The sequence below is a fragment of the Tupaia chinensis genome, unplaced genomic scaffold (genome assembly GCF_000334495.1).
Source record: "Tupaia chinensis unplaced genomic scaffold, TupChi_1.0 Scaffold000294_5, whole genome shotgun sequence".
NCBI lineage: Eukaryota > Metazoa > Chordata > Mammalia > Scandentia > Tupaiidae > Tupaia > Tupaia belangeri.
Window position 1 is genome coordinate 836,195 of NW_006159782.1, and position 13,938 is coordinate 850,132.

At 51.1% G+C, this 13,938-nt stretch overlaps 1 protein-coding gene and 1 non-coding gene across 2 annotated transcripts in view; both read right to left on the reverse strand.

The window, feature by feature from the left end:
• Nucleotides 1-13,938, reverse strand: part of SREBF2 (sterol regulatory element binding transcription factor 2) — a 46,979-nt gene that overhangs the window by 4,829 nt on the left and 28,212 nt on the right. Inside the window, exons 11-16 of the mRNA XM_006150719.2 lie at nucleotides 10,444-10,612; nucleotides 8,590-8,707; nucleotides 7,719-7,828; nucleotides 6,726-6,858; nucleotides 4,341-4,509; nucleotides 1,984-2,169 (exon numbers count right to left, since the gene is read on the reverse strand). Of these exons, the coding sequence (XP_006150781.1) occupies nucleotides 1,984-2,169; nucleotides 4,341-4,509; nucleotides 6,726-6,858; nucleotides 7,719-7,828; nucleotides 8,590-8,707; nucleotides 10,444-10,612 (885 nt within the window). The remainder of the gene's footprint in view (nucleotides 1-1,983; nucleotides 2,170-4,340; nucleotides 4,510-6,725; nucleotides 6,859-7,718; nucleotides 7,829-8,589; nucleotides 8,708-10,443; nucleotides 10,613-13,938) is intronic.
• On the reverse strand, nucleotides 3,934-3,993 carry MIR33A (microRNA mir-33a). The gene has a single exon (NR_129362.1). It is a non-coding gene; the product is annotated as a microRNA mir-33a (primary transcript).

Sequence of the window (13,938 nt, forward strand, 5' to 3'; positions counted from 1 at the left end):
TAGAGACAGAAAGCGAGAAATCACCCCCCAGGGGGGATGGTCACGCTGCAATCCCTTCTCCTCCATTCTCCTCTCGGGATCTTGGGCGCTCACGCACACACGCCCGGCGTGAGTTTAAGCCACTGACCGGGATTCGAACCGCAGTCGACTACGTGGGAGTCCAGCAACATAGCCATTATGCTAGCTGCTGGTCCCCTGTCTCCTGTTTCTTAAAAGAATAGAGTCCAGAGGTTTCCAGGGGAAAGTCAACAGTTCTTTTTATTTTTTTTGAGAGAGGTTTTTGCTATAGGGCACATGCTCTCGCCAGACAGACAGAGAGAGACAGAGAGACAGAAAGCGAGAAATCACCCCCCGGGGGGATGGACACACTGCAATCCCTTCTCCATTCTCCTCTCGGGATCTTGGGCACACACGCACACGCGCCCGGCGTGAGTTTTAAGCCACCAGGTCCGAGACACGAACCGTGGTTGACTACATGCGAGTCCAGCGACATAGCCATTATGCCAACTGCTGGTCCTGAAAGTCAATAGTTCTTAAAGGAATATGAATTAAGAGGGCAAGGCTTGGGTCTGTAATTTCTATCTATCCATTTATTTAATTTATTTTTATCAGAGAGGGACAGAGTGAGAAAGAGGGAAAGTGAGAAGGCAAGCTGCCAGGGGTAGGACTCAAACCACAGTTGGCCATGTGGGAGTCCAGTGGCCCTAACCACTATGCCACCTGCTGGCTCCTAAGTCTCTAATTTCTAAAAATCTTAAAACTTTCTTGTCCCTTAATGTCTCAATATTACAAGAGTCTATAGAGCTGTTGGCTGAATTCTTGCCCCACCAAGCAATGGGGAGCCACTGAAGAGTTCTCAGCAGGGGAGAGTTGGGATGAACACGGTATTTTCAGAGGCCTTTGACGATGGCCATGCTGTGACCAGACCAGAGGGCAGGCTGGAGTAGGTCCCAGGAGGCAGGGGGCTTCCCCACACTTGGGGGCACACTTCTGCTTCTCCAGAGTGATCAGATTTTGTCTTGTCCACTGTATACGGCAGTGACTGTGAGAGGGTCCCACAGCACCTTACAGTGTGGGACGTGAGGCTGAATATCATCTCTACAGCAGCAGCTGCTGAAATGTCTTCATTTCTGTGCCTTTCCAAATAGCCCAATGCCCTTCACTGGGTCTCCTCATTCAAAAAAAAAAAAAAAAATTATTTTTTTGGAAGAGATTTTGGCTTTGGGGCATGTGCACTCACTGGAGAGAGTAAGCAATAGAGACAATGGAGCTGGAAAATGAGAAATCACTCCCCAGGGGGATGGCCAAGTTGCAATCCCTTTTCCATTTTCCTCCTGGGATCTTGGGCAAACATGCAAATGCACCCAGCGTGATTTTCAAGCCACCATGTCTAGGACTCAAACCTCTGTCCAACGACGTAACTGCTATGCCACCTGCTGGCCCCTCCCCATGAAAAATTTTTAGAAAGTAATTGATGTAAAAATATGTAGCATACATTAATTGGCAATAAAAATAAAGAGGTGACGTGAGTCTGGCAAGCCCAGTTATACAGCTGTCCTGGAGACTTCCCTCAGGACCGGTAGTCATTGCCAAGAGGACATTTGTGGAAAAAGTCAAGCAGTCGAACCAAAGCCTCAGTGGACCAAAAGAAAAATCAGAGCAAGTTATCCTTAAATGTGGTGCTGGGAGATGCTGTCACTCATATAGTCGGTTGTGACAGTCTTCAGGAGTGCTCCCCAGTGGACAAGGCGAGGAGCTTACCTACCCCCCATTCTGCAGGCACAATGTGTCCTGCTCCCCACTGCTCCAGGGCTGAATGGAGCACGTGTTCCCATCCCAGGGCTGGGTCTGAGTAGGTGTTGACAGGTCACCTGGCTGACCTCAGAGGTCAGATGCATAAGTTCTCAGTGATGCCTGTGCTGGTTTGAGGCTCAAGCCCTGTTGACCCCTACCTGCCATCTCCATCAACCACCTGGGTCTCACCTTACGGTACGCTGGGCGGAAGCTGTGTGCCAGCCTGCGCAGGCTACCCAGGTCCCGCTGGAAGCCAGCCAGCTCAGCACCCGATGCATGGTAGGTCTCACCCAGGGCCTGGCTGGCACCTGCCTGCTTTTGCCAGAGTGCTGTGCGCAGGGACAGCAGCAGGTCACAGGTGAGCAGCTGGACCACCTGTGGGGGGAGTTGAGAGGGAAGAGACAGGTGACTGGCCTATTCCGGAGGCAGAGATCCCAACACCTACCAGGTCCTTCCCAGCTCAACTCCCAGCAGTTCTGGGAGAGTATAGAGCCCCAGAGTCTGGAACACTCCACAGAAGTGAGGGTAGCTGATCTAGTCCTTTCCACAGCCCCAGGAGCTGGAGACTTGTTCTCGTTCTGCAGGTGAGAAAGCCAAGGCTCAGTGTGCCAGCAGCAGGGGCAGGAATAACACCCCATGTGTCTGAAGACACAGGCTTCCCTACCCCATGGGAGTCCTTTCACCCACTGTGGCTGGCCTTGAGCCTGAGATACTCAGAAGGTGCCAAGGCCTTCCTCCTCGAGAGGAAGCATGTCCTGCGGCAATGGAGGAGGTGTCTGGGAAGACAGACAGTAAGTGGGCTAACGCTAAGCTGCTAGACAGACTGGCCTGTATTCAACGCTGGTTTTGCCACACACTTGCCTCATGATGCTGGCACCTAACTTCACCTCCCCACACCTAAGCCCTTACCACCAAATGGGAATGAACACAGGACTACCGGGAACATCGTGTAAGAAAGTACTGTGTGGGGGCTGCACAAACGTGCTCTCCACCAGCTCCAACAGCCCCTCAGCAGCATGGGGAGGAGGGAGGACACCGCGCATCCTTTCCAAGATGCACCACAGAAGCCCTCAGGTTCAGAATGACCCCTGGGCCATTCTTCGTCTCACTCAGCCCTGGCTTTCTTTTCCTCCTCTCCAAGGCTCTCAGCCCGGGAGGTCCCTATGCTGCCCAAGACCCCACCTGGCACCTGTGCAGGTCCTGACCCTTGGCACACTGTTTACCCTCAAGAACTGAGCCTCAGTGGTCCATATAACAATCCCCCACTCAGCAAAAACTGGCATTTCTCAATATGAACATGGGAGGGATCCCTCTGGGCATGCGTGCAGCAGGCCTGGGCTGGCTACTGTACTGAAGACTGCAGTTTCCACGGGCTTTCCTTCTTCTAGGCTCCTGCTCGCCCACAGAGCTGTTCCCAGGAATCCAAGCCCTTGAGGGGAGAGGGGGTTGCAAGCCTCTTATTCCCCAAACATGGGACGAGAATGTGTGGCTCTCTCATGAAGCCCAATACTGAGGGAGGCCAACTAAAAGTCCAGCAGAGAAACGGAGCCATGGCTGCCCATCCTGCTTTTGCGTTTGGTGCCTGTTCTGCCTTCTGCCTGTCCCTGTAGGGCCCAGATCCACTGATAGCCTTTAGCTTAATGTACTGTTCAGCCACCTGGGACCAAACCCCAGGGCATGGCTCAGACCTGACCTTCCAGGACTTTTTTTTTTTTTTGGAGAGATTTTTGCTATAGGGTGCGTGCGCTCGTCAGACAGACAGAGACAGAGAGACAGAAAGCGAGAAATCACCCCCCAGGGGGGATGGCCACGCCGCAATCCCTTCTCCTTCATTCTCCTCTCGGGATCTTGGGCATGCACGCACACGCGCCCGGCGTGAGTTTTAAGCCACTGGGTCCGGGATGCGAACCACGGTCGACTATGTGGGAGTCCAGCGACATAGCCATTACGCTAACTGCTGGTTCCCGCCTTCCAGGATTCTTTTCCTCACTCCTCCCTTGCTGGAGGCATCTCTTATAGCTGCAGGTGTTCCTCCCCTCCTCTTGCTTCTCCCCTCCTGTTCCTCAGGATCCCCTCTCGCAGTGATGGGACCCTGACTCCAGGTATGTGGGCAGTCTCTCGAGGGCGGGCAGACCTCTGTGATGCACTGTGGAAACATTGCATGGTACTGTCAGGACATGCAATGCAACTACAATGCACTGCAGCGGCCCACCAGGAGACATGCGGTGTGGCCAGTGGCTCAGGGTATGTAAGCCTCAGGGGTACAAGGACTGCTCAAAGACCTGCAAGTCCTGGGGAGTCACGCAGGCTGCCTGGAGCCCTGGCCAGAAGCATCTGGGATTCAGGAAGGGTGCGGATGGAAACAGGCCCCAGGGACCAAAATGAGTCCACCTAGACCCATTGGCCATGTTTTTTGGAAGGGGGCTGTTAGCCTGATCTATTGTCTCTTCGACAGCCTGCATGCTGAGGAGGCTCAATGCAGGCAAGAATGTTTTCACAGACCAGAGCTGCGCACCTCCCAGAGAGGCAGGCTAAGCCCTACTCACGTGGTTGAGGGCAGGGTCAGAGGTGGCCCCGCTGACATTGAGGCTGCTCCACAGGTGGCCACTGGCCCTCTCACAATGGCAGAAGTAACTTTGTTGTCCATATGCTTTCCCAGAGAGTGAGGCATGCATGGCTCTGCAGGTGTGGAAGATGGCTTTCACCAAGGGGCTCCTGTGGCAGTGACAGGGAGGTGAAAGGAAGTCAGTCAGTTTGTTTCCTGGGTGACTAGAAGAGAGACCCAAGCCAGGGACTGCCACCCACCCAACCTGCAGTGACACATGGATCTGTCAACTGCAGCATGGCCATAGTCCCAGATTGCCTGCAAGGTATCTGAAGTGCCAGCCCCGGGTCAGGGCTGGCTTCATACTGTACAGCATGTCCTTGCTCATTCAAAGCTAGGAGGGATCACGGACTCAGGCTTGACCACCAGGACTGCCACTAAGAAGCCACCTAAGATGGTCGTTCAACCCATGCTTCAGTTGCCTTATCTATAAAGTGGCTTTTTTTTTTAAAGTTTGCTATAGGGCATGTGTGCTCACCAGAGAGAGACAGACAGTAAGGAATCACCCCCAGGGAGTATGGTTATGCCACAATTCCTTTTTCATTCTCCTCTCAGGACTTTAGGCATGCACGCACACGTGGCTGGTTTGTTTTTCAAGCCACTGGGTCTGGGATTTGAACCATGTAGTTGGCCTTAATCATCACACCACTGGCTGGCTCTAAAAGTGGCTTTTTAAAAATACCATTCACTGGGACTAGGAGGTGACCTGGTGGTTAAGGTGCTGGACTCCCACATGGCTGACCATAGTTTGAGCCCTGGACCTGGCAGCCTGAAAATCACACTAGGGGGACCAGCAGTTAGCATAATGGCTATGTCGCTGGACTCCCACGTAGTCGACCGCGGTTTGCGTCCCAGACCCGGTGGCTTAAACTTACACCGGGTGCGTGTGCGTGCATGCCCAAGATCCCGAGAGGAGAAAGGAGGAGAAGGGACTGCAGTGTGGCCATCCCCCCTGGGGGGTGATTTCTCGCTTCCTGTCTCTCTGTTTCTATCTGTCTTCCTGGTGAGCGCATGCACCCTGTACCAAAAACCTCTGAAAAAAAAAAAAAATCACACTAGGGGTGTCAGCGTGCATGCCCAATCGCCCAAGAGGTAATTTCTTACTATTCCTCTCTATCTCTGGTGAGCACATGAACCCTATGGAAAAAACCTGGGGGGGAAAAAAGAACAAACATTCACTACCTGTGCTGACATAAGGTACTGGCCCATTTGTGTCCCTGCTCGCTAAGGGATCGTTCCCCAGGAGAAACTTGGTTCCTTTTTATACAGGTAGAGAGGATGGGGAGACTGCCATTTGGGGAATCGTCCCTGAAGAGCAAAGGGACCCAGGAGTAGCTAACCAGACTACACACCTGCTGAGCATGCAGTCTTAGGCTAACTGGCTGGGAGACATACCCACAACACAGGCAAAGTGCCCGTATGGGCTGCTGCAGGCTAGGTGCTTACTAGTCAAAAGGCTTAAAATGGGGCTACTTAAATGAAATTGGGGAGTTAGATCTACTTTAGAGAACACAGGGCTTCAAACCTGCCAACACCCACTGTTCTCAGTTCCTTCCCATGCTCCTGGGTAACTCGACTTAACAGGAAAGGCTATAACCTTGGCTCCACAGACACAACCTCATGGGGCCTTTCTGTCTTGAAGCATTTTACAATTTCTTTCAGGAACACCAGATCCAATCACAAACAGCCAGGTGTGGACAGAGCTGCCCATCACTAAGGACTAGAAACCCCAGGAAACAGATACCAGTCTCCAAAAAGGAATGTCAAAGCTCTCTGGTTATGCGTGGTGCTAAAGCCCTTTTGTTACAGGAGAGGATGACAGGGCTGACGGGGGCCCAGGGGTGGGGGGCGCAGTGGGGGTGGGGGCTGGAATGGCTGAAAGGAACCTACCAAATGCTGGCACACTGGTGCAGATTCCTCTGGCCATATAAGCTCCAAGGGAAACACTGGCTTCCCTGCGCTGGCCCTGAGCCATCATCACACTGCCTGTCACCACAAAGCTTTTGAAGATGCTGGAGGCCACGCTGCTCTGTCTCTCCTCTTTAGCCTGTGCCACCATGGAGGCTGCAGGGAGAAGGCCCTGCAGGCAGCGCTGACAGTCGCTGGTTTAGCTGAGGGGCTGTACAGCGCACCATATGCACAGAGAGGGTTGTGTGGGCCAGCTCGTTCCCCCATGGTGCCCCTGTATCCCCTTCTCTAGCTCCTCATCCGCCAGTCCCCAGGCTGCCTGGCCACCCCAACACAGCCATCCAGACCTGGTCCCTCTCACTAACCCAGACAAGATTCCCCAGAAGAAGTAGGTAAGTGGCCAGGTAGGCTTACGTACTCGGTAACCTCAAGGGCCTTAGGGACACGCTCGACTTCAGTGAAGTGAGAGCGCACAGCCAGGTCGTCTCCTTGAAGCCAGCTGATGGCCATAGTGATTGCAGATGTCCACCACCGACAGATGACATCTGGACCTAGATCGGGACAGTACCAGACATATTCTAGCACCACAGGAACAGGAGTCATTTGTGGGACTCAATGGTTAGCTACACCTCGTTCCTACAGTGTATGTGGCATCTTCGTCTTCTGGCCTCAAGATTGCCCTCTCACGTGATTCTGGTTGGGGAATAAACTAGTGCTCTCACGGAGTACCAATCACTAGCAGGGAGGGTCATGTAAGGTAGGAGCATGCGCTTTTCCAACTGCTAAAATAAAAAGTGGCCACCAGGCCAGGAGTCATTATGAGATGGCTGCTTTTTTGGGATCCTTCTCCTCCTAAGGAAGTGACCAGAAGGTAGCTTGGAATCCCCATTTCTCTCAGTAGCCTCCTCAGAAACCAAAGAGGTGGCAGCTGATATGTTATCACTCTGATGTCAATTTAGAGACAGACGCAAAGACTGTTATGGGGTCAATTCAGTCAGCAGATTGTCCTATGACACCTGAGGCAGTGAGGAGCCAGAGAGGAATGCCCAGGTGGAAACACTCCTTAGTAGAGTGGAAGACTCCAGAAAAGCCATCTGGAAAGTGAGTCTCCACCAATTCCTGGGCACTGGACCACTTGCTGCCTGTTCTTGGCGTCTGGGAAGGAGCCCGCCCTCCCCATGCAGCCAGTCTTAGGAAGACACACTCTCTGTCCCGCTTCCATGAGAACTATTATTTCTTGTCCCCAAAATGCTGCCCAGTAGATGGTAACTATGGGTTGGGGCTCCATAAAACCTGTACATCCAGAGAAGTGCCTGAGTAGACTCATAACCAGTCCTGGACCCAGGGACAAAGAGCTTTAAAGGAGGGAATTAGGCAACCCCCGAGGCGTGAACGACTCATAGCTGCTTACCAAGGGCTGACTTGAGCACAGGGCTACTGGAGATGGGTGGGGTCATAATCCCCACTGAGTCCACGAAAGAATGAAGTAATTTCAGGTACTCCAAAGCACTGGAGAATTCACTAGAAAGAAAAGAAAGCATCCTGTGTATATAAAAATGTCCGCCAGGACTATACCCACGGGCTGGCAGTTCTGCTCCCCAGCTCAAAGACCCACCAGCTGCTTCTGGCTCTTCTCCTGTCATCCCCACACACCTGAGCTCTGCACCCACACACCATTCACAGCTCCCCAGGCCTCTCTTCTCTGCATGTCTCTGTGCTATCAGCCTTGCTCTCTCATCCCTCCCAGGCAACTCTGACTTCTCTCCACTCAAGGCCCAATTCCAATGTCATCTACTCCAGAAGTTTTCCTAACTCCTAACAGAGCTGTCCCACCTTCCTCCCCACTCACAGTCCTCCAGGCCATACTTGGGCCTTGTAAGAGGCTTTGGCACCTCAGGTCTTATTTAGGTTTTGCTGAGAAGGAAAGGTTTTGCATAATAAGTATTTAAGAGCTAAAAGTTGCCTGACCATGCTCAAAGAGGGGCTGGGTTCCCAAGAGGTCCGGGTCAGAGGTGTCCGCCTTCCTCTGAGCTTTCCACATTCTATTCCTTTCCCCTCTCAATGGGCCACCCTGATCCCCACCCTAAAAAGCAAAGCCAACCAATCAACTTTCTGACTTGCTCCAAGTACTGATATGGTTTGGTGAAGGCATGGGGAAAAAGCTCTTGTTTTTGAGAAATAAACACACAAGAATGATTTGATTTCTTGGGCTTGTTTCAGTCTAAAAGTGCAGGCCTTAAGGCTGCCTTTGAACTGCCTGGGCTCAAGGTCTGGGGACTTACCAGCTCTCTTCCTCCTGGTCACTAGCCTTCTTCTTGACCTGAGGTTTCACCAAAGATTCCACAGCTCGCTCCAGCAGGTTCTTGCAGAAGGCTTGGTGAACCTGGGCAATGGGGTCAGCTGAGAAAGAGAAAGGCAAAGCAAAGAGTGAGATGGGTCTCAGGAAATAGCCATGCCCTGTTGATGGGGATCCAATCTCTCCTCTCAACCAAATCTCGGAACTACCCAGCTGAGCGAGCAGTCAGAAAGGGGGCTTAGATGGTCACTCCTGCACTGAAGATCCCAACGCTTTGCAGTCTGGGATTAGCTTTGCTGGGGTGTGCATGTGCACGTGTGTGTGTACATGTGCACGCTGTGTCTCTGAAGTGCTGGTGGCACGGTGCTCGGTACTTCAAGGTTGGGAGTTGTAAGGTGGTGGCTACAAGACTTGCCAGAAAACAGAAAACGGGGCTAGACGGTGGCACAGCAGTGATGCAGCTAGACCCGACCCACATGGGAAGATCTGGGGTGTCCCTCTGGCATATGTATGCCCACGTGAACCGTGATCTGGGCTGGACCACAGTAAGGAGACCCTGTTCGAGCTGTTTGTCTCTGTCTCTCTCTTTTATAGAATAAATAAGTAAACAAACTTGAAAAACAAAAACAGAAAATGAAAAGTGGGAAGGTAGACAGCTACTCCAAGTCTCTGAGGCTGTCTCTTACCCTGTGGCTTAGTAGAACAGCCAGAAAAAAAGGCAGTGGGTTCAGGCCAATACAGAACCTGTTCCTCTGTCTGTCCAGAACCTTATCATGCAGCCTGTGATCAGAAAGGAGCTGCTAGCTGAGCTGATTAGGTAAGAGGCCTTATAATGTTTATGACAGCTGGCTGTCACTGACAAGTCCCCTTACTGGCAGGCCCAAATAACAGCATCACAACCCCTCACACGCAGCAGGGATGTGGGCCTTGATATGATGAGGAAGAGGAGGGTCACTTAGGAACACATTCTGGGTAACTAGGCCTAGAGCCAGAGACTGCAAGACATGAAGCCAGTGGGAAGCCTATGTTGTAGACAAAGTAGTCAGTGGGGATGGAATTGATTGTCTTTTGCTTTCATCCTTCATTTTGGGGTGTTGCAAGTGATTTTAGTAACAAGCAAAAAAGTTACTAAAAGAAAAAAGGATAGCAGCCTACTCCCCTCAAATGCTTGACACATACTTCCCTCCTCCTGTACCTGTGGAGTGCACCTCACTCTCCCGAGACTCCTGATTCAGAGAGGGGAAACACAGCGGAAAGCCTCTGAGAGCTCGAGGTCTGAGTCAACCCCGACCAGCCTCTCCTGCTCCAAGGCTGGTTGCGTCGACTCTAATCACTATCAAACTCAGGGACAGAAAGCCAGCATTTCCTTCTGCTGCCTGGAGCCCTGTCCCTGTCACCACTCTAAGCACTTGATGACCGCCTGCTGCCCATTGTTCCTAACTGCTCCATATATGTCTGTCTGCTTTCCTGTTGGGACCAGAAGACCCAGGGGCTAGGGAATAGTAAACCCACACATCCTGTGCCCCCAGAGCCCCCAGTACAAGGGCTAAGGATGCAGTTGGTGCTTAATCACAATTTGTTAATGTGTGGCGGGTGTGATGTGAGAACCACAGGCCTTGAAAGTCAGAGAGGGCAATGGTATGACTGCCACTGGGCCACTGACAGGCTGGCTAGGCTGTGACCTGAGGCAAGTAACTTAACCTCTTTGAGCCGCAATAAGAAAAGAATTAAAGGAGATGGAGATAACCAGCGCCTCCTCTAGAGTGCCTGGTGCCACCACCCCGCAGTACTGGTGGCTCCTGTGGCTCTCTCTGGTCCTGATGGATGCAGGTGTTCTCACCTGGGCTCCTCTGGGCGCAGTACAGACTCTCCTTGGCGGCTGACTTCACTGACCAGCTCCGTTCCATGAAAAACTTCTGGCCCAGGGGGTGGCAGAGCCAGCGTAGAGAGTCAGGGACAGAACTGTGATCAGGGCCACACAGGTTCTGGGCTCGACTGAGGAAGTAGCTCTGTGGAAGGACAAGGACAGGGTTGACACTGAGGTGGCGGAATGTTGGCTGCAGTGACGTGGAGCCATCAGAAAGCACCATGGTGGGGAGGTAGGGCGTTTGTGGGACGTGGATACGGTTTATTATTTGTTGATGAGGACGTGCGTATGTTCTCATCTGGGCTGGACTGAGGTGTGTGTCACACTGCGTAAAATCTCTTTACAATCTAAATGATGTATAGCAATTAAATGTAGAAATAATAATTAAAATTAATACATAAAAAAATTATATATATATATAAAAAGAAAGCACCATTGTGGAGGCTTGGCTCGGGACGGATGAAGGATCAGCAGTGGGCTGGGCCACAGGCGCCCCGGGTCATAGCCCCACCACTGAAACCAGGGCGAGTGGCTCCAGTGGAGGCTGCCAGGCTTGTTAGTCAGCTGGGAGCCCAGGAGGGGGCCGGGGGCGGTCACAAGGCACACGTGGGGCCTCTTAGTCTGCCTAGCACACCTGGGATCCTGCTCTCGGGCTGCTGGTGTGCAACCTGTAAGTGGTGTGTGAGCATGCGCTCATGTGTCTGGGTGAAGGAGGGTCTCAGTGGCCCTCAAGTGCACTTCACTTTCAGCCCCATGGTGTGCCCAAGCCAGGAAGCTCCTTGACCCTGGGACTTTTCCTCATCTGTCATTTCAGTTACTTATCTTTGAGAGTATTTTTAGGCAAAATTGTATCCTTTGACTAATTTCCCATCTCTTACCTTTGGATGTTATGAGTTTAGAGCAGTACCCAGCACATGGCCAGGTACACATGGAAGAGCAGTGGAGTAAGAGGAAACAGGGCAGCTCACCCCAACCCACAGAAGCATGTCTGTGTTTGTGTGTATGTGTGAGATGCCCTAGAAGAGTGTTTCCCACAGAAACCCCTATGCCACCCCACTATGAGCTCCTGACAGGAACCCCACCCTGTGAAGAGGAGGGGCGTCAAGAGGAGACTTTGGGGGGAACCAGCAGTTAGCGTAATGGCTATGTCGCTGGACTCCCACGTAGTCGACCGCGGTTCGTGTCCTGGACCCAGTGGCTTAAAACTCATGCCGGGCGCGTGTGCGTGCGTGCCCAAGATCCCGAGAGGAGAATGGAGGAGAAGGGATTGCGGCGTGACCATCCCCCCTGGGGGGGGAGTTCTCGCTTTCTGTCTCTATGTCTCTCTCTGTCTGGCAAGCGCATGCGCCCTGAAATCTCTCCAAAAAAAAAAAAAAAAAGGGGAGACTTTGGGGACCAGCAGATGGTGTAATGGTTATATCACTGGACTCCCACATAGTTAACTGCAATTTGAGTCCTGGACCCAGTGGCTTGAACCTCATGCAGAGAACATGTGCATGCACGCCCTAGATCCTGAGAACAGAGGAAAAGGGATTTGTGGAGTGGCCATTCTCCCGGGGGGTGATTTCTTGCTTTCTCTCTGTCTTTCTAGTGAGCGCATGTGCCTTACAGCAAAAATCTCTCTCAAAAAAGAGGGAGACATTGAAAGTCTCTTTCCAGGGCAATTTGAAGAGCTGGTGTCTCAGTCTCTGGCCCCTCCTCACCTGGCAGGACAACATAATTTCAGGGCCCTGGTGACATGAATGGAAGGAAAATGGTGTTACCACATGTTTACGTGTTTTCAGACGTCCTGCCTTTTTATTTTTTAAACTGTTTTTGCCATAGGGCACCTGTGCTTGCCAGAGAAAGAGAATGCGTGTGTGTGTGTGTGTGTGTGTGTGTGTGTGTGTGTGTGAGAGAGAGAGAGAGAGAAAGTGAGAATTCACCCCTCGGAGGGGATGGCCACACTTCAATCCCTTCTCCTCTATTTTCCTCTTGGGATATTTCTGGGTATGCATGGATAACACACACCTGGTATAATTTTCAGGCTGCCAGGTCCAGGATTCAAACTCAAATCAGCCATGTGGGTATCCAGTATATTAACCACCATGCCACCTACTGGCCCTGGAGCTGTCATTTTTATAAAAGAATTATTGATTTAATTTTATTAGTAATTATTATTTAGTTTTTTTTATACAGGGTGTGTGCACTCACTGGACAGAGAGAGACAGAGAGACAGAAGTAAGAAATCATTCCCCATGGGGGATGGTCATGCCACATTCCTTTTGGGATTCTGGGCACGCACGTAGGCACGCACACATACCAGCACAAGTTTCAAGTCACCATTTCTGGGACTCAAATCACAGTTGGCCATGTGGGAGTCCAGCAATATAACCATTACGCCATCTGTTGGTCCCTTTTTGTTTGTTCGTTTGGAGAGGTTTTTGCTATGGGGCATGTGTACTTGCCAGAAAGACAGAGAGAGACAGAGAGACAGAAAGCAAGAAATCCCCCCCCCGGGGGGATGGCCACGCCACAATCCCTTCTGCATTCTCCTTTTGGTATCTTGGGCATGCATGCACACGTGCCCAATGTGAATTTAAGTCACTGGGTTTGGGACTTGAACTGCGGTCGACTATATGGAAGTCCAACGATGTAGCCACTACACCATCTGCTTGTCCCACTAATACTATTTTTAAATTTACTATATGGCACATGTGCTTACCAGAGAGAGACAAAAAAGAGAGAGTAAAAGCAAGAAAGCAAGGTGATAGGTCTGGGACTTGAACTATAGTCTGTCAATGTAGAAGTCCAGCACCATAACCACCATACCACCTGTTGACCCTATTATTAATTTGTTTAAAAAAAGAATTATTTATTTAATTCCACTTGTCATTATCATCATCATCATTATTTTTTAACTTGACCAGACAGAGAAAGAGAGAAAGAGAGAAAGAAAGGGAGAGTGAGAAAGTAAGTCATCAGGTTCTGGACTCAAACTGCAGTCAGCCACGTGGGAATCCAACACCTTTAACCACCACGCACCTGTTGGTTCTATTATTTATTTTTTTAAAGAAATTTTTGCTATAGCGCATAGGCACTTGCCAGAGAGAGACAGAAAGTGAGAAATCACCCCCGGGGGTGGGGGTGGGAGATGGTCACACTGTAATCCCTTCTCCATTCTCCTCTTGGGATTTTGGGCACACACGCACACACACCTAGTGTGTTTTAAACTGCTAGGGTCCAGAATTTGAGAAGTGGTCAACTATGTAGGAATCTAGGAACATAAGCATTACGCCAACTGCTGGTCCCTTATTATTATTTTATACTTTGCTCTAGGGCACATAAGCTCACCAGAAGGACTATGGGAGTGAGAAAGCAAGCCACCAGGTCTGGAACTTGAACAGTGGCTGGCCATGTAAGAGTCTAGCACTTTAACTACCATGCCACCTGCTAGCCTGGTTCTGCCATTTATTGTTTTTAAATTTT